Source organism: Hyla sarda, chromosome 12 (assembly GCF_029499605.1).
Source record: "Hyla sarda isolate aHylSar1 chromosome 12, aHylSar1.hap1, whole genome shotgun sequence".
Taxonomy (NCBI): domain Eukaryota; kingdom Metazoa; phylum Chordata; class Amphibia; order Anura; family Hylidae; genus Hyla; species Hyla sarda.
This window is the reverse complement of record NC_079200.1, coordinates 11,905,822-11,924,749: the sequence shown is the minus strand read 5'-3', so window position 1 is coordinate 11,924,749 and position 18,928 is coordinate 11,905,822. Positions and strand designations below refer to the sequence as shown.

The 18,928-nt window shown below is 45.2% G+C and overlaps 1 protein-coding gene across 5 annotated transcripts in view; it reads left to right on the top strand.

Annotated features, from left to right (window-relative positions):
* LOC130296515 (uncharacterized) overlaps window positions 1–18,928 on the top strand; it is a 207,867-nt gene that overhangs the window by 1,179 nt on the left and 187,760 nt on the right. For 3 of the 5 annotated variants that reach the window (XM_056548119.1, XM_056548117.1, XM_056548120.1), the window contains exon 2: window positions 5,377–5,431. In XM_056548119.1, the coding sequence (XP_056404094.1) occupies window positions 5,411–5,431 (21 nt within the window). In that variant the 5' untranslated portion in view covers window positions 5,377–5,410. Of the gene's footprint in view, window positions 1–2,580; window positions 2,597–5,376; window positions 5,432–12,716; window positions 12,753–18,928 lie in introns of those variants that run through there. The other 2 variants (XM_056548122.1, XM_056548118.1) reach the window with 2 other exon arrangements.

Genomic DNA, 18,928 nt, shown 5'->3' with positions numbered 1-18,928 from the left:
TCTACAATCTTGTATAATGATCTGATTGCTTCTCAGCATAATTACAAAAACTAACAGGTTGTTAGTATATACGTTTTGATCAAAAAGTACAAGCCCACTCGCCACGTCAAGGCCACCTATTTAGAGTGGGTCCCTAACGTCCCTAGCATAAAATGGCGTAGCACTGGGCGACGACCACCACCGCCGCGACACCAGTGCCCACAGGGGGAACGACCCACTGGCAGAGCGGCCCCAATGCCACTCAAACCAGTCTATGGGCCGCACCCCCCCCCCCCCCCCCGCAGACACGGCGCCACGGCAGCAACGGACGCCGCACAGCACCACACCAGTGTGAACAAGGTGCTACAGCTCACTTACCATGCTCTCCCAGTCAGACTGGGAGGCTGCTGGGAAAGAAATGGCCCATGTGTAGCTAACTACTACTTATATAGGATTGGGCTGAGGGGGTCGGGAAGAGTGCAGACAACATGTAAAAAAAAAAAAAAAGAGGGGATAGAAAACACAATGTGAATTCAGGGAGAAGACAGACATGGTCGCACATCTACAATCTTGTACAATGATCTGATTGCTTCATTGTCACCGCGCTATTGCACTTGGTACACTTGTGAAGTTTGGGTGACGCTCATGATAATCATACTTGCCTATCCTCGATCCGTGCTCTCCTCCTACTGTTATCTTCCTCCGTTCCTTCTGTTTGGGCGCCCAGCTTAAGGGACGGGTGGAGCTTCCTGCCATCACCGGTGACAACAGGAAGCTCCACCCGTGCCCCAAGCCTGCCGCCCAAACAGAAGGAATGGAGGAAGATAACGGGAAAGCGGGAGCACAGATCGAAGGCAAGTAAGTAGTAAGTATGTTTATCATGAGTATGTTTATATCACCACCCGCATCACACAACTGTACCAGCAGGTTAGTGCGGTGACACAGATGACAGATTTCCTTAAAAAAAAAAAAAAGTTTACTTTTAAGTACAAGTGGTCCCTCAAGTTACAATATTAATCGGTTCTGGGACGACCATCGTATGTTGAAAGCATTGTATGTTGAAACCATTGTATGTTGAGACCAGAACTCTATGGAAACCTGGTAATTGGTTCTGAAGCTACCAAAATGTCATCCAAAAATAGGAAAAAGTGAGGAATAAAGAAAAATAAGTAGATAACTAATATAGATAAAGCAAATCCTTACATATAAAAGTAATAAAGATCTGCTGGGAGATGTAAATCGCTGTCTATGTCAGTGTTTCCCAAGCAGGGAGCCTCCAGCTGTTGCAAAATTACAACTCCCAGCATGCCCGGACAGCCGTTGGCTGTCCGGGCATGCTGGGAGTTGTAGTTTTGCAACAGCTGGGGGCACCCTGCTTGGGAAACACTGGTCTATGTAGAGCAGTGTTTCCCAAACCAGTCCTCAAGGCACACCAACAGTCCAGGATTTTAATTTTTCCCTGTTCTATTCCAATGGAGTAACTGAAAATGTTGGTGTGCCTTGAGGACTGGGTTGGGAAACACTGATGTAGAGGACAGGAGCTTCTTCAGGGTCCTGTACAGTACACAATGTCCTAAAAGAGTAAAATGGAGCCGCCCTCACCTGGCGTCCAAAGGAGCAGCTAACCCTGGCACAGGTAAAGAGTACAGAACATGTAATACCTCCCTGTACTGTAGGGGGCGCTACCAGACACCAGTCAGTGCATACACTTCAGTAATACATGTAAAGAGTACAGACCATGTAATACCTCCCTGTACTGTAGGGGGCGCTACCAGACACCAGTCAGTGCATGCACTTCAGTAATACAGGTAAAGAGTACAGAACATGTAATACCTCTCTGTACTGTAGGGGGCGCTACCAGACACCAGTCAGTGCATACACTTCAGTAATACAGGTAAAGAGTAGTACAGAACATGTAATACCACCCTGTACTGTAGGGGGCGCTACCAGACACCAGTCAATGCATACACTTTAGTAATACAGGTAAAGAGTACAGAACATGTAATACCTCACTGTACTGTAGGGGGCGCTATCAGACAACAGTCAGTGCATACACTTCAGTAATACAGGTAAAGAGTAGTACAGAACATGTAATACCACCCTGTACTGTAGGGGGCGCTACCAGACACCAGTCAGTGCATACACTTCAGTAATACAGGTAAAGAGTACAGAACATGTAATACCTCCCTGAACTGTAGGGGGCGCTACCAGACTCCAGTCAGTGCATACACTTCAGTAATCCAGGGGTTTTACCAGTAAATTGCCCATTCTGATTGGTCAGTTCTTCCAGCCATTGACACATTTCACAGATCTGGACTGTCCGTAGTGTTGTATGTTGAGTCTGGTTTCAAGTTACAATGGTCCAGAAATGACCATTGTATGTTGAGGCCATTGTAGGTTGAGGGATCACTGTACTTAAAGGGAATCTGTCATCAGTGTCACCTGTCAGTACAGACAGGTAGTGAGCGACACTGATGACAACGATACTTACCTGGTCCTGTTCTGTGCGGTGGTGACGTCACTAAACTCCTCAGCGGTGACGTCACTAAACTCTGCCCATGCTCCAAGTCGGGCCCTTGGCAGAAGATACGGAGGAAGATTGCGGGAGAACCGACAGGTTAGTGCAGGTGACAGTGATGACAGATTTCCTTTAACCCCTTAACGACCACAGACGTAAATATACGCCCTGGTGCGGAGGTACCTTGCGCACAAGGATGTACATTTACATCCTGTACATGACCGCGAGCATCGGAGCGGTGCTCACGTCATGCACTGCAGGTCCTGGCTGCTATCAGCAGACGGGGACCCGCCGGTAATGGCGGACATCAGCAATCGCGTTGATGTCTGCCATTAACCCATCAGTTGCTGTAATCAATACAGATCATGGCATCTACGGCAATGCACATGTTTAAATAGATTATCGGATCGCCGCGGCGCTCATCTAAAATGGCAGCCGGAGGTCCCCTCACCTGCCTCCGGCCATCTCCTTGGGTCTTCTGCTCTGGTCTGAGATCGAGCAGACCAGAGCAGAAGATCGCCGATAACACTGATCAGTGCTATGTCCTATACATAGCACTGAACAGTATTAGTAATCAAGTGATTGCTATAGATGGTTCCCTATGGGGAGATGAAAAGTGTTTAAAAAAAAAAGTCACAAAATGTAAAAATAAAAAGTTAAAGACATTTGAAAAATCCCCTCTCCCAATAAAAATGGAAATTGTCCCTTTTCCCATTTTACCCCCAAAAAGAGTAAAAAATAAATAAATGAATAAACATATTTGGTTTCGCCGCATGCATAAATGGCTGACAGCTGCGATTCACATTCCAAACTGCTGACGCTGTAATGTAGCTATTAACCAACCCCCCACCCCCATATTGTTATATCCCAATCCTGTGGTTCCTAATACAGTATCACCCCCCCCCCCCTATATAGCTTGTTTTCCCAGCAGGGCCCCGGCACAAACACATCAGCCTAACAATAGAGCTCTATAGCCTTATTGTTTCCCAGGAACAAACATTAGACGGGCGTAGAAAGATAATGTCCGTGTGACTCAGTCTGTCCATACACATAAAGGTCAGGGATCCCACTGCTCTGTGGCATGTGCTGACTATCTGGTGTGTAGGGGGCCGCTCCACCGCCGGGGAAACAGGGTTTACATATTTTGGACCTCGTTCGCCCAGAAGATAAGCGCTTCCAAAGGCGTCTGACAGCTGCTTCTCCTTTCTATAGTAAATGTGCACGCACCCCTGTCTGTATATATCTGCAGCTTGAATCTTTTGTTAATGCAGTGAATTGATCCACAGAGACATATAACAATTCATCGGAACAATGAGTTTTTATGTGTCAACCAGCTACCTGGCGTTGTCCGGTCTTCCTATCTAAACCTTATGGTAAAGGAAAAGCAACAATGTCACTCTCATCCTCATATCCCGTCCTCCTATCCCATCCTCATATCCTGTCCTCATATCCCATCCTCCTATCCCGTCCTCCTATCCCGTCCTCCTATCCCGTCCTCATATCCCGTCCTCCTATCCCGTCCTCCTATCCCGTCCTCCTATCCCGTCCTCCTATCCCGTCCTCGTATCCCATCCTCATATCCCGTCCTCATATCCCGTCCTCCTATCCCGTCCTCCTATCCCGTCCTCATATCCCATCCTCCTATCCCGTCCTCATTTCCCATCCTCCTATCCCGTCCTCATATCCCGTCCTCATATCCCGTCCTCATATCCCGTTCTCATATCCCGTCCTCCTATCCCGTCCTCATATCCCGACCTTATATGCATTCCTCATATCCCATCCTTTTATTCTGTCCTCATATCCCGACTTCATATCCTGTCCTCATATATCATCCTCATATCCCGTCCTCATATCCCGTCCCCATATCCTGTCCTCATATCCCGACCTCATATCCTGTCCCCATATCCTGGCTTCATATCCCGTCCTGATATCCTGGCTTCATATCCCCTCCCCATATCCTGTCCTCATATCCCAACCTCATATCCTGTCCTCATATCCTGTCCTCATATCCTGGCTTCATATCCTGTCCTGATTTCCTGGCTTCATAGCCAGTCCTCATATTCTGACCTTATATCCCATCCTCGTATCCCGCCCTAATATCGTGTCCTCATATCCCGTCGTCATATCCAAACCTCATATCCCGTCCTCATATCCTGCTTTCATGTCTGGTTCTCACATCTCCTAATTTCCTGTCCTCATATCCCCTCCTAATATCCCGTCCTCATATTTCGCCCTCATATCCTGTCCTCATATCCCCTCCTAATATCCCCTCCTAATATCCCATCCTCATATCCCGTCCTCATATCCCGCCCTCATATCCCGCCCTCATATTCCCTCCTAATATCCCCTCCTAATATCCCGTCCTCATATCCCGCCCTCATATCCCGTCCTCATATCCCCTCCTAATATCCTGTCCTCATATTTCACCCTCATATACCGCCCTCACGTCCCATCCTCATATTGCAACCTCCTATCTTGTCCTTATCTTCCAGGAGGAACAAAGGCGGAATAAAGTGGCACAGGGGGGAACAAGGGGGGGATAAAGTAACACAGAGGGGATCAAAAGGGAAGAATAAAGGGACATGGGGGACAAGGGGGAATGAAGTAGCACAGGGGTGGTTAAGAGGGGGTGATAAAATGGCACAGGGGTGGTTAAGGAAGGGCATGAAATGGCACAGGGGGGTAGCAGCCATATTTGTAATGCTAGTGCTGGTATCACATTGTGCGTCGTAGGATACATGACACAATGCAGTTTGCGGTATGGTGAGGACTGTGTCACCGCTCTATGCATGTACAAATTGGACATCGCTGGACATAGCCTGGATACATTTGCACGTTTTAATAATTTTTTTTACTGATCTGATTTCTGATTTATGTAGTTACAGATAAAGCTGCCACCGTGAAAAGACCAAGATGGCGTCTGAACAAATTGAGGTAAAGAGAAACATTTACGCCCTTGTGAAACTTTATGTGATTTATCTATTAAAATGGAGGCATCATGGGTTTTCTTTGGATAAGAGGCGCAGGTACAGGACCCCATTGTGCCTCCATATGGGGCCTCCATTGTATTCTCTCATAGACACAATTCTATTTCATGGCGCCAACGGCTGTCCGGGCATGCTGGGAGTTGTAGTTTTGCAACATCTGGAGGTCCGCAGGTTGAACACCACTGACCTAGGCAATGCCCGGGCTGCAAATATTAAAAAACAAACTTTAACTTACCGTACCTTCGTCCTCCGTTCCCCCGTTGGGACGTCTCAGAGCCTTCAGCCTATCACCGGCCGCACCGATGTCCCACCTCGGCCGATGATAGGCTGAGCGCATTGTCATGTGAGGAGCCGGCCGGCTTCTTACATGACAGTGGGCTCAGCCTATCATCGGCCAAGGCGGGACATCGCTGCGGCCGGTGATAGGCTGAAGGCTCTGTGACGTTCCCATCCTCAGGAAGCAGCAAGAACAGCGGAGGGACCATGAGGCCGGTTCCTTAGCAACGGGGGAACGGAGGACGAAGGTAGAGTTAAAATTTGTTCTTTAATATTTGCAGCCCGGGCACAGGAATACAAAGTACAAGTAGTGATAATTATTTGGCAGGGGGGGAGAGAAGCTGTGCTCGCGGGTGACATACGATTAGTCTCCCGATGTGGGGTGCAGTGCTGGACTGATAAACCAGTGGTGGCGGACGTTGGGGGGGGGCAGAGCTTCACCCATCACATGATGATGATGGGGGGGGGGGGGGGTAAATATCGTTAAATGTTGTTCAATGTAAATAAGCCCTACCCTGAAAATAAGCCCTAGTGTGTTTTTTGTGACTAAAATTAATATAAGACCCGGTCTTATTTTTGGAGAAACACGGTATATACACATCAGTCTAGAGTCCAGGACGAGAGATACATTTATACCATTGTACAGAAGATACGCTGATACATTGTAACAAACCCAGGACTAATGAACAATACCATAAAGACTGCATTCTTATGCACATAGGGTCTAATGTAGGGTGAAAGCCACAACGCAATCATCAATGGTGAACACGTTTTCGGTGTGAAAACTTCTTCTTCAGACCTCACCCTTAAAACAACACACCACGTGAATGTATTCATTTATACTTTCTCCTATATAGTGCAGCATAGGCGATTATTAGAGAACAATATAGAGGTTCTTGTGTATGCATTGTGCTTACCTGTTTTAGCTGTAGAATGTAAATAAATCTCTGAAGCGGTTCCTAAAGGGGTAGCCCGGTCCTAAGACATCTTATCCTCTATCCAAAGGATTTCTGATCGCCGGGGTCCCGCCGCCGGGGACCCCCGCTATCTCGCATGCAGCACCCGCCTCTGTGAGCTGCACGCAGCGCTGCAGCCTCAGAGTCTGCATCACAACTCTGCCCCCATAGTCGTGACCCAGCAGACCCCAAGGCTGCAGTGCTGTGTGCAGCTACCAGAGGTGGGTGCTGCATGCAAGATGGCGGGGGGTCCCCAGCGGCGGGACCCCTGCGATCAGACATCTTATCCCCTTTCCTTTGTATAGGGGATAAGATGTCTTAGGGCCGGAGTACCCCTTTAATGTTGCTTACATTTCCTATTAACTTTCTGGATGAGGGTGTGGCATTTAATCACTGCACCTGGTCAGCTAATTAGGCTGCTGGGGCTAGAGGTTACACAGGTAAACTTATTAGACTCATAAGAGGGTTGGTGACAGTGCACACTGTGCAGTTTTGATGTGTTTTCTTATTCAAAATACTTTTTTTTTTATTGTCAGAGAGAAATATTCCATGTGGCAAAAGTGATTTGACCAATAATCACAACTGAGGTGTTTTATGAAAATGTGAAGTCTTTAGGCTGTGTTCACACTTTATCTATTTCTTTATGTATTTTTTACATGATTTTATAGCATTTTGACCGTTTCTGCTGCGACTTCCTTAGTACAAACTCTTGGTCTGCTATTCAGATGGATAAGTTAGACCATCACATTATGAAAAGTTAAATAAAGAATAAAAAATAAATCTAAATCCTGTTCTGCCACAGATAGATGGTGTAAATGTGTGAAAAGAGGGCAGAACGGACCACCGTAGGGCGTGGGTACTTTCTGTGCCCCCGGGCATTGCTGTCTGCAGTATCTGGGCTGGCGGTGCTATTTAGTGATACATTAGTATTCATCCTGGGAGGGGGCGAAACCAATTGTCATCTTCCCAGTGCAGGAGACAATTTCTATAGGACGTACAAAGCCGTGTATGGGGCCCCCGGAGCTGAATAGAAATGGGGTGAGCTCCAGGGCCCGGCCTTCTAGATAACAGGCGGCACATGGCAGGAGGCAGGATGGCAATTACAGTCATATTAATCTCATTTGTTCTAAGTACTTAAGTAGATTTACTAGAGATCCCGTATTATTCCATGTTCACTCTTGAATAATAAATGACAACCTAAGGCTACGAACATTCACAAGTCACAACAAAGTTTTTTTCATCTCCCTCCAAAGTGTAGTGCGTAAGGACTTCTATTGAAGAATTGGGGAGGGGGAGAGATGACACTTTTATTACAATCATAGATCACTACAATCATAGTTAACTACAAACAATCATCGATCACTACTATCAATTATAGATCGCTACAATAATAAATCACTACGCTGAATCATAGATCAATATCTTAGATCACTACACTGAATAATAGATCACTACAATCATCGATCACTATAATAGATCACTGCAATCATAGATCACTATAATAGATCACTACAATCATAGATCACTATAATAGATCACTGCAATCAATTATAGATCACTGCAATCATAGATCACTACAATAATAAATCACTACACTGAACCATAGATCAATATCATAGATCACTACACTGAATCAAAGATAACTATCATAGAATATTACTCTGAAAAATAGATCACTACCATTATAGATCACTATAATAGATCACTACAATCATAGATCACTACACTCAATCATAGAATATTACACAGAATAATAGATCACTACAATTATAGATCACTATAACAGATCACTACAATCATAGATCACTATAATAGATCACTACAATCATAGATCACTACTATCATGGTTCACTACAACCAATTATAGATCACTGCAATCAATTATAGATCACTGCAATCATATATCACTACACTGAATCATAGATCAATATCTTAGAACACTACACTGAATAATAGATCACTACAATCATAGATCACTATAATAGATCACTACAATCATAGATCGCTATAATAGATCACTACAATCATAGATCACTACTATCATGGTTCACTACAACCAAATATAGATCACTACAACCAATTATAGATCACTGCAATCAATTATAGATCACTGCAATCATAGATCCCTACAATAATAAATCACTACACTGAATCATAGATCACTATCATAGAATATTACTCTGAAAAATAGATCACTACCATTATAGATCACTATAGTAGATCACTACAATCATAGATCACTACACTCAATCATAGAATATTACACGGAATAATAGATCACTACAATTATAGATCACTATAATAGGTCACTACAGTCATCGATCACTACTATCATAGATCACTATTATCTATCATAGATCACTCCAATTAATCAAATATCACTAAAATCATAGATTATTACACTAAATCATAGATCACTACAATCATAGATCACTACAATCATAGATCACTACAATCATAGATCACTACAATCATAGATCACTATCATAGATGACTACTGTGCCCACTTCTTTTCAATATGTTTATTAATGACATTGTAGAGGGATTACAGAGTAGAATTTCTATAATTGTGGATGACACTAAACTGGGTCAGGGGATCACCACAGAGGAAGATAACATAATATTACAGAGGGATCTGGGGAAGCTGGAGGCTTGGGCACAGACATGGCAAATTAAGTTTATTGTAGATAAATGTAAAGTGATGCACTTGGGCCGTGAAAACAAAATGTACTATTATGTGCTAAATAATACAACATTAACCCCTTCCCGCTATGGGACGTATGCATATGTCCAAGCATCCGACATGTTCGCGCACTGGGATGTATGCATACGTCCTAGTGATCTCCTGCACTGCCGTGGGCAGCGCAGGAGATCGGCGGCGGGACCCGGTTGTCAATCACAGCCGGAGTCCCGCCGCAGCTGCCGGAGCCGCAATCGCGCCAGTCCCGGCAGCATTAACCCCATAGATGCTGTGATCAATCCTGATCACTGCATTTATAGTGTTGACAGGGGGAACGCGCTCCCCCTGTTCACCAACGGCGGCGCCGCAATACGATTGTGGGTCGCCGTTGGTTGCTGTGGTAGCAGGAGGTCAGATCATGACCTTCTGTCTGCCTGCTATGGAAGCCTGTGAGATCCAGCCACAGACTGGATCTCACAGGCTGTAGTGTGTGCAGCTGATTGGGTCATACTGTGCTGCAGTACAAATGTATTGCAGCATAGTACTACCTGTAAAAAGTGTAAAAAAGTTAATAAAAAGTTCTTCAATAAAAGTATGAAGTGTAAAAAAAAATAAAAAAATGCCCCTTTCCCAATAAAAGCCCTGTATTATCACCAAAAAAAGATCAAAAACACAAATCAAATACATAATAGGTATTGCCACATTTGTAATGACGTGTACTATAGAACTATAATGTAAATTATCCTGTACGGTGAACATCGTAAAAAAAACAACAACAAAAAAACGCAAAATTCGCCAATTTTGGTACAAATAGCGAATTAAAAAAGATCAAAAGTAAGCACGTATCACAAAAATGATACCAATGAAAATTACAGCTCATCCCACAAAAAATAAGCCCTTACTCAATGGCATTGGATGAAAAATAAAAAAGTTACGGCTGTTAGAAAATGAATGGCAGAAAAAGAATTTTGCTCAGAAAAGAACATAGAAAGCTATAATCGTCATAATCGTACTGACCCACAGAATAAATATAACATCACTTTTACCGCACAGCGTACACCATAAAAAAAAATTTTTTTTAAATGCCCGAAATTTTCCAGTTTTTCACAATATTTTGGAGTTTTTCACAAAAATTGCTGCATGTGTCAACAAAAATGCACCACTTATATAAAGTACAATATGTCACGAAAAAAGGATCAGAATCGCTCCGCTCAGAAAAAGCGTTCTAAAGTTATTACCATTTAAAGGGACACATGTCAAATAAAAAAAAAAGAGCCTGGTCATTAAAGGGGTACTCTGCCCCTAGACATCTTATCCCCTATCCAAAGGATAGGGGATAAGATGTCAGATCGCTGCGGTCCCGCTGCTGGGGACCCCGGGAATCGCCGCTGCGGCACCGCGCTAGCATTACTGCACAGAGCGAGTTCGCTCTGCACGTAATGACGGGCAATACAGGGGCCGGAGCATCGTTACGTCACGGCTCCGCCCCTCCTGACGTCAGGGCCGCCCCCTCAATACAAGTCTATGGGAGGGGGCGTGGCGGTCGTCACGCCCCCTGCCATAGACTTGCATTAAGGGGACGGGCCGTGATGTTACGAGGGGCGGAGCCGCGACATAACGATGCTCCGGCCCCTGTATCGCCCGTCATTACGCACAGAGCGAACTCGCTCTGTGCAGCAATGATAACGGGGTGCCGCAGCGGCGGAACCGCGGCGATCTGACATCTTATCCACTATCCTTTGGATAGGGGATAAGATGTCTAGGGGCGGAGTACCCCTTTAAGGTAAAAAAATGGGTCGGTCCTTATGGGGTTAAGTAAAACTTCTACCAAAAAATAATTGGGGGTACTGGTGGACACAAAGCTCAACTTTAGTGATCAGTGCCAGGCAGCGGCTACCAAGGCTAACAAAAGTCATGGAATTTATAGAAAGGCATAGAGGTTCAGGACAAGGACATAGTTTTGCCTCTGTATAAGGGTGCATTCCCACGTGGCTTATTTTGCTGCGTATTTGCTGTGTATTTGGTGCTGCGTATTTTCCTACCCATTGACTTCAACAGGGAAAATAAAATACGCAGCAGCAAATACGCCGTGTGGGAACGTACCCTAAATCATTAGTCAGACCACATATGGAGTATCGTGTCCAATTCTGGGCCCCTGTATATAAGAAGGACATTGCTGAACCGGAGAGGGTGCAGAGGAGGGCGACAAAGATAATATTGGTATGGGGGGGGGGGGGGTTATAGGACCAAGACAGATTATTACTTGGGGTTAGTTAGTTTGGAGAAAAGACGTCTTGGGGGATCTGGTCACAATGTACAAATATATGAATGGACAGTACAGAGATCTTTATAGGGATCTTTTTATACCGAGGCCGGTAACCATGACAAGGGGGCATCCTCTACGTCTAGAGGAAAGAAGGTTTCACCAACATCACAGGCGGAGATTCTTTACTGTAAGAGCAGTGAGACTATGGGACTCTCTGCCACATGATGTTGTGATGTCTGACTCAATAAACAAGTTCAAGTGGGGTCTGGATGTTTTTCTGGAAAAATATAATATTACAGGTTATGTTTACTAGATTTATGGGGATATTCTGATGCCATATTGGAGTCGGGAAGGAATTTTACCTCTAGTATTGGGCAATTGGCATCAGCCCCGTGGGGGAGTTTTGTCTTCTTTTGGATCAACACAGTAGGGTCTCGATGGACATTTGTCTTTTTTTTTTTCAACCTTACAAACTATCATGGGGGAGATTTATCAAAACATGTCCAGAGAAAGAGTTGCCGGGTTGCCCATAGCAACCAATCAGATCGCTGCTTTAATTTTCCAGAGGCCTTTTTCTAAAATGAAAGAAGAAACCTGATTGGTTGCTATGGGCAACTTTTCCTCTGCACAGGTTTTGATAAATCTCCCCCTTTGGGGGAGATTTATCAAAACCTGTGCAGAGGAAAAGTTGCTTAGTTGCCCATAGCAACCAATCAGATCGCTGCTTTCATTTTTCAGAGGCCTTGTTAAAAATGAAAGACGCAATCTGATTGGTTGCTAGGGGCAACTGGTCAACTTTTCCTTTGGACTTTTCCCTTGAAACTGGTCAACTTTTTCTTTGCCTTTTTCTAAAATGAAAGACGCGATCTGATTGGTTGCTATGGGAAACTGGTCAACGTTTCCTTTGGACGGGTTTTAATAAATCTCCCGCATAGGAGATTACTATAGGAATTATACCTTACTACAACCATAGATCATTATCATAGCTCTCGACAATCTTTATATAATTCCCCACTGCTTATATAGCACCAATATATGCTGTAGCGCAGTTCACACCTGTCTTCCAGTCATGTCAAGATTGTCCCATATGGTATGCAGCAAATCTCTGCCCGGGTGAATCCAGGCCAACTTATGTAGACCCATGGGGGGGGGGGGGGGAGACCAGCGAGGAATGGGGTTAAAGGTCACCTAGGGGGAGCAGATGGTAGAGGATTCAGCGTACAGTGAGCAGGATACAGCTGTCGCCTAATCTGTCGCGGTCATACTTAGTCAGAGTATTGTGGTTCAGCTTTATGTCTACCGTATCTGTACGGCCAACTCCTGCGCCCCGCAAGTGCCCCTTCTTGGAATAACACTATAGTTAGGCTTGTTTCACACCAGCAAATTACTCCGTTTAGCAAGTTCCGTCCTAAAATCAGCTGTCACCGGCAGTAACCAAATCCTATACAGTGATCCCTCAACTTACAATGGCCTCAACAAACAATAGTTTCAACATACAATGGTCTTTTCTGGACCATTGTAACTTGAAACCAGACTCAACATACAATGTACAGACAGTGCAGATCTGCGAAACATGTCAATGGCCGGAAGAACCGACCAATCAGAATGGACATTTCACTGGTAAAACCCCTGTATTACTGAAGCGTATGCACTGACTGATGTCTGGTAGCGCCCCCTACAGTACAGGGAGGTATTACATGTTCTGTACTCTTTACTTGTATTACTGAAGTGTATGCACTGACTGGTGTCTGGTAGCGCCCCCTACAGTACAGGGAGGTATTACATGTTCTGTACTCTTTACCTGTATTACTGAAGTGTATGCACTGACTGATGTCTGGTAGCGCCCCCTACAGTACAGGGAGGTATTACATGTTCTGTACTCTTTACCTATATTACTGAAGTACATGCACTGACTGATGTCTGGTAGCGCCCCCTACAGTACAGGGAGGTATTACATGTTCTGTACACTTTACCTGTCCCAGGGTTAGCTGCTCCTTTGGACACCAGGTGAGGGCGACTGCATGTTACTTTTTTAGGACATTGCGTGTACTGTACAGGACCCTGAAGAAGCTCCTGTCCTCTATATAGACCAGTGTTTCTCAAGCAGGGTGCCCCCAGCTGTTGCAAAACTACAACTCCCAGCATGCCCGGAAAGCCTTTGGCTGTCCGGGCATGCTGGGAGTTGTAGTTTTGCAACAGCTGAAGGCTCCCTGCTTGGGAAACACTGACATAGACAGTGATTTACAGCTCCCAGCAGATCTTTCTTACTTTTATATATAAGGATTTGCTTTATCTATATTAGTTATCTACTTATTTTTCTTTAATTCTCACTTTTTCCTATTTTTTTTATGACATTTTGGTGGCTTCAGAACCAATTACCAGGTTTCCATAGAGTTCTGGTCTCAACATACGATGGTTTCAACATACAATGGTCGTCCCAGAACCAATTAATATTGTAACTTGAGGGACTACTGTACGTCCGTTAGAAAATCCCATTATAGTTTATGGGATTTTTTTTTATATCCGTTTTAATCCATTATAGTCCGTTACTGATAACGGACGTTATTTTGTGACGGAAGATAGTACGGAAGAAAATAGTTCCGTCACAAAATAACGTCCGTTATCAGTAACGGACTATAATGGATTAAAACGGATATTAGAAAAATCCCATAGACTATAATGGGATTTTCTAACGGCCGTATAGGATTTGGTTACTGCCGCTGATTTAAGGACGGAACTAGCGACGGAACTTGCTAAACGGAGTAATAGAATCAAAGTAATCATTCATAGTGATAGTTTCTGTGTATGAACAAGCAAAAGGATAAGAACATGTTCAGACCTGACACAAACTGTACAACATATTGGATCAACCCTACGTGTTTATTCCAAAATAAATCCATTAACATGCATACACTAGGGACTATATTACAGAAATGCAACTATCCTATGGGTAAAATTCAGAGGTGTAACTTAAAAAATCTGTAACAAAGGGCCCCCAGCTATAGATGTATAGGAGGAAACTCCGGGCGGAGAACATATAAACATCATTTGCACCCATGACCCCTGTGGTACAAGGATAACGACTGGGTAAGAAGCCAAGACCTTATAGAACAACATCCCCCAATCTTGCTCAAGCCAAGTCCCTGACCCGCCCGACATTCTCTTCATGCCCAGACATCTTATGGTTGCTGGTAATCACAAACTTAAAGGGGTACTCCACAGAAAAAAACTTCTTATACCCTATCCAAAGGATAAGGGATAAGATGTCTGATTGTAGGGGTCCCGCCGCTGGGGACCCCCGCGATCTCCGGCGCAGCACCCTAGTCATCCGTCCACGGAGTGAATTCCGTGCTGGATGACTGGCGACTACAGCCGCCACGCTCCCTCCATTCATGCCTATAGACATGACACTTCTGTGAAATCACACTGTCCACTCAGGATGCAACGCTGATTGACAATCAATTTCACATGCTGTTGTACAAATGGAACAGACAACAGGAGGAAATTATAGACAACTAGCAAGACACTTCCAATAAAGGAGTGGTTCTGCAGGTGGTGACCACAGACCACTTCTCAGTTCCTGGTTAATGTTTTGGTCACTTTTGAATGCTCATCCAGGATGGCACATTAATGCGAGCTGTGGCAAGAAGGTTTGCTGTGTTTGTCAGCGTAGTGTCCAGAGCATGGAGGCGCTACCAGGAGACAGGCCAGTACATCAGGAGACGTGGAGGAGGCCGTAGGAGGGCAACAATCCAGTAGCAGGACCGCTACCTCCACCTTTGTGCAAGGAGCAGGAGGAGCACTGCCAGAGCCCTGCAAAATGACCTCCAGCAGGTCACAAATGTGCATGTGTCCACTCAAACGGTCAGAAACAGACTCCATGAGGGTGGTATGAGGGCCCGACATCCACAGGTGGGGGTTGTGCTTACACCGTGCAGGACGTTTGGCATTTGCCTGAGAAGATTGGCAAATTCGCCACTGGTGCCCTGTGCTCTTCACAGATGAAAGCAGGTTCACACTGAGCACATGTGACAGACGTGACAGAGTCTGGAGACGCCATGGAGAACGTTCTGCTGCCTGCAACATCCTCCAGCATGACCGGTTTGACGGTGGGCCAGTAATGGTGTGGGGTGGCATTTCTTTCGGGGGCCGCACAGCCCTCCATGTGTTACCAGAGGTTGCCTGACTGCCATGAGGTACTGAGATGAGATCCTCAGACCCCTTGTGAGACCATATGCTGGTGCGGTTGGCCCTGGGTTCCTCCTAATACAAGACAATGCTAGACCTCATTTGGCTGGAGTGTGTCAGCAGTTACTACAAGAGGAAGGCATTGATGCTATGGACTGGCCGCCCGTTCCCCTGAATCCGATTGATCACATCTGGGACATCTCGCTCCATCCACCACAAACTATCCAGGAGTTGGTGGATGCTTTAGTCCAGGTCTGGGAGGACATCCCTCAGGAGACCATCCCCCACCTCATCAGGAGCATGCCCAGGCATTGTAGGAAGGTCATACGGGCACGTGGAGGCCACACACACTACTGAGCCTCATTGTGACTTGTTTTAAGGACATTACATAAAGTTGGATCAGCCTGTAGTGTGGTTTTCCGCTGTGATTTTGAGTGTGACTCCATATCCAGACCTCCAGGGGTTGATACATTTGATTTCCATTAATAATTTTTGTGTGATTTTGTTGTCAGCACATTCAACTATGTAAAGACGAAAGTATTTCATACGATTAGTTCATTCATTCAGATCTAGGATGTGTTATCTTAGTGTTCCCTTTATTTTTTTAAGCAGTGTATAAAGGCTATTTGTAAGGGATATATAGGTCCTAGACACATAAAAATTATATGAACATGGTCAGGATTAGGTACAGAATAACATATCACTTTTTCTTTATTTTATTTTGCACTATAACAGGTATGCTTTAATACCCCAGCAGTTAGTTGGTAACATAGCTAGTGAACCTCCAATTAGGCAAATGCCCCCATTAAGTAGTTTCTACCAATGAGCTTATTTTATTAATTTCATTACATATTCAGAGACTTATTATGGAGAAAAAAGGGTGGGACGGAATAAACTTGAGACCCTGCAAAGAGTGGTCTGACTAGCAGTGCCAAACTCAGAGCTATATTATGTAGCCTCCCAGCTGCAGGACATTCGAGACTGGGACCTGAAGTACACAGATGCTAGCAGAGATACTTTGGCCAAATTCCTTAGGGTGGACTGCCTTACTGGAGGCCCTGGGGGCACACAAATACGAAATCAATGCTAAATAATTCCCTTCTATTTATTTAATACTCAAAGTCTGGTGAAGGGTTAAAAAGATACTTGAGATACTTGGGAATTTGACATCTATTTGGGACAATATTTGGCTACCTGAACTGACCAGTTTGGAGGGTTTTGCAGAAGTTAAAGGGAGAACATTGGGTGATACATATACCCTCTGCGGGGACTTTAAAACAGTTCTCGGCTCTCCGAGCAGAATATGACATCCTTAACAATTCTCCAAATATCCCAAATTGCGCCACATGCTAAATGAAAAGGTAGAGAAGGGTACATTTAAGTCACGTATGGTGACCCTTAATGGCATTCTGGAGATTATAGCACAAGCTGAAACCTCACTAGTTGTCACACGTCTATCTGCCCCATAGAGTCTAACGTAGACCAAGGGTAAGGGACACGGCTCTCTGCAATAGGAGTAAAACATATACAGCACATCTTATCCACACAATGTGGTCCTGTCCCCATTTGGAACAGTATTGGTGAAGGGTAGTGTGGATTCGATAAACTCAATGTTCATCTCTTGTCCTTTGTATTCTTGGTTATGGGGGTGACCTCATTGTTGGCTTGTCGAATTACTTCTTGCCATGAGAGAATTCAGGGTAAATCGTCTTATAGCGATGGAGAAAAACAGGGTATGGGTGGATTAAGGGGAAGGGTATGAATGGATTAAGGGGAGGGGTATGGGTGGATGAAAGGGAGGGGTATGGGTGGATGAAAGGGAGGGGTATGGGTGGATGAAAGGGAGGGATATGGGTGGATGAAGAGGAGGGGTATGGGTGGATTAAAGGAAAACTGTCAGACAGTTCACCCACACTAAACCCAATACACTGGGTTATAGTGTGGGAGAACAACATCAGGACATGAGAGCTGGGTAAAAACTTCAGTGCATGCGCTCTGCCAACAGAGCGCTGTGATCAGGGCGCGTGTGAATCCACGTCACTAGGATGGTGAGTTGAAGATAATGATTATGCTAAGTAAGGGGGCGGGCTTAGGACACGCAGAGGAAGACGGCCAACGGGGGCCCCGTCTTGAAAACGCGATGCTGGGGACAAACAGCAGAACTTTACCGGGGTATAACTCAGCGGCCAGTGAAGGCAGACAAGTAAGTGACCCCTGTATGGACTCCTGTTCACCTACACTATAACCCAGTGTATTGGGATTAGTGTGGGTGAACTGGCTGAGAGTTTTCCTTTAAGGGAATGGGTATGGGTGAATTAAGGGAAGGGGTATGGGTGGATTAAGGGGAGGGGTATGGGTGGATGAAGGGAAGGGGTATGGGTGGATTAAGGGAAGGGGTATGAATGGATTAAGGGGAGGGGTATGGGTGGATTAAGGGGAGGGGTATGGGTGGATTAAAGGGAGGGGTATGGGTGGATGATGGGAGGCAGTATGGGTGGATGAAGGGAGGCGGTATGGGTGGATGAAGAGGAGGGGTATATGTGGAGGAAGGGAAGGGGTATGGGTGGATGAAGGAGAGGGGTATGGGTGGATGAAGGAGAGGGGTATGGGTGGATGAAGGAGAGGGGTATGGGTGGATGAAGGAGAGGGGTATGGGTGGATTAAGGGGAGGGGTATGGGTGGATTAAGGGGAGGGGTATGGGTGGATGAGGGGAGGCGGTATGGGTGGATGAAGGGAGGTGGTATGGGTGGATGAGGGGAAGGGGTATGGGTGGATGAAGGGAGGCGTTGTGGATGGATAGCTTCATGTTGTGGTGCGTACCTTGTTGGGGAATGGTGGGTGAAGATTTTGCTCTGTAGTGTAAAAAAAAAAGAAAAAAACGACCTTGTTGGGAACCTGGGACCCGGTTGCAAGGGAATGCTATCTTGCAGTGACTGAATTGGGGAACTGGGAAACCACTTTCCTTTTAAGAAACCAGGCCAACCTTTCCCAGCATTACTTATAATTTGTGCACCCAACCACATATAACCTTGACTTACCATATCACTATATGATGTAGCTCCGTCTGTGTGGGCCAG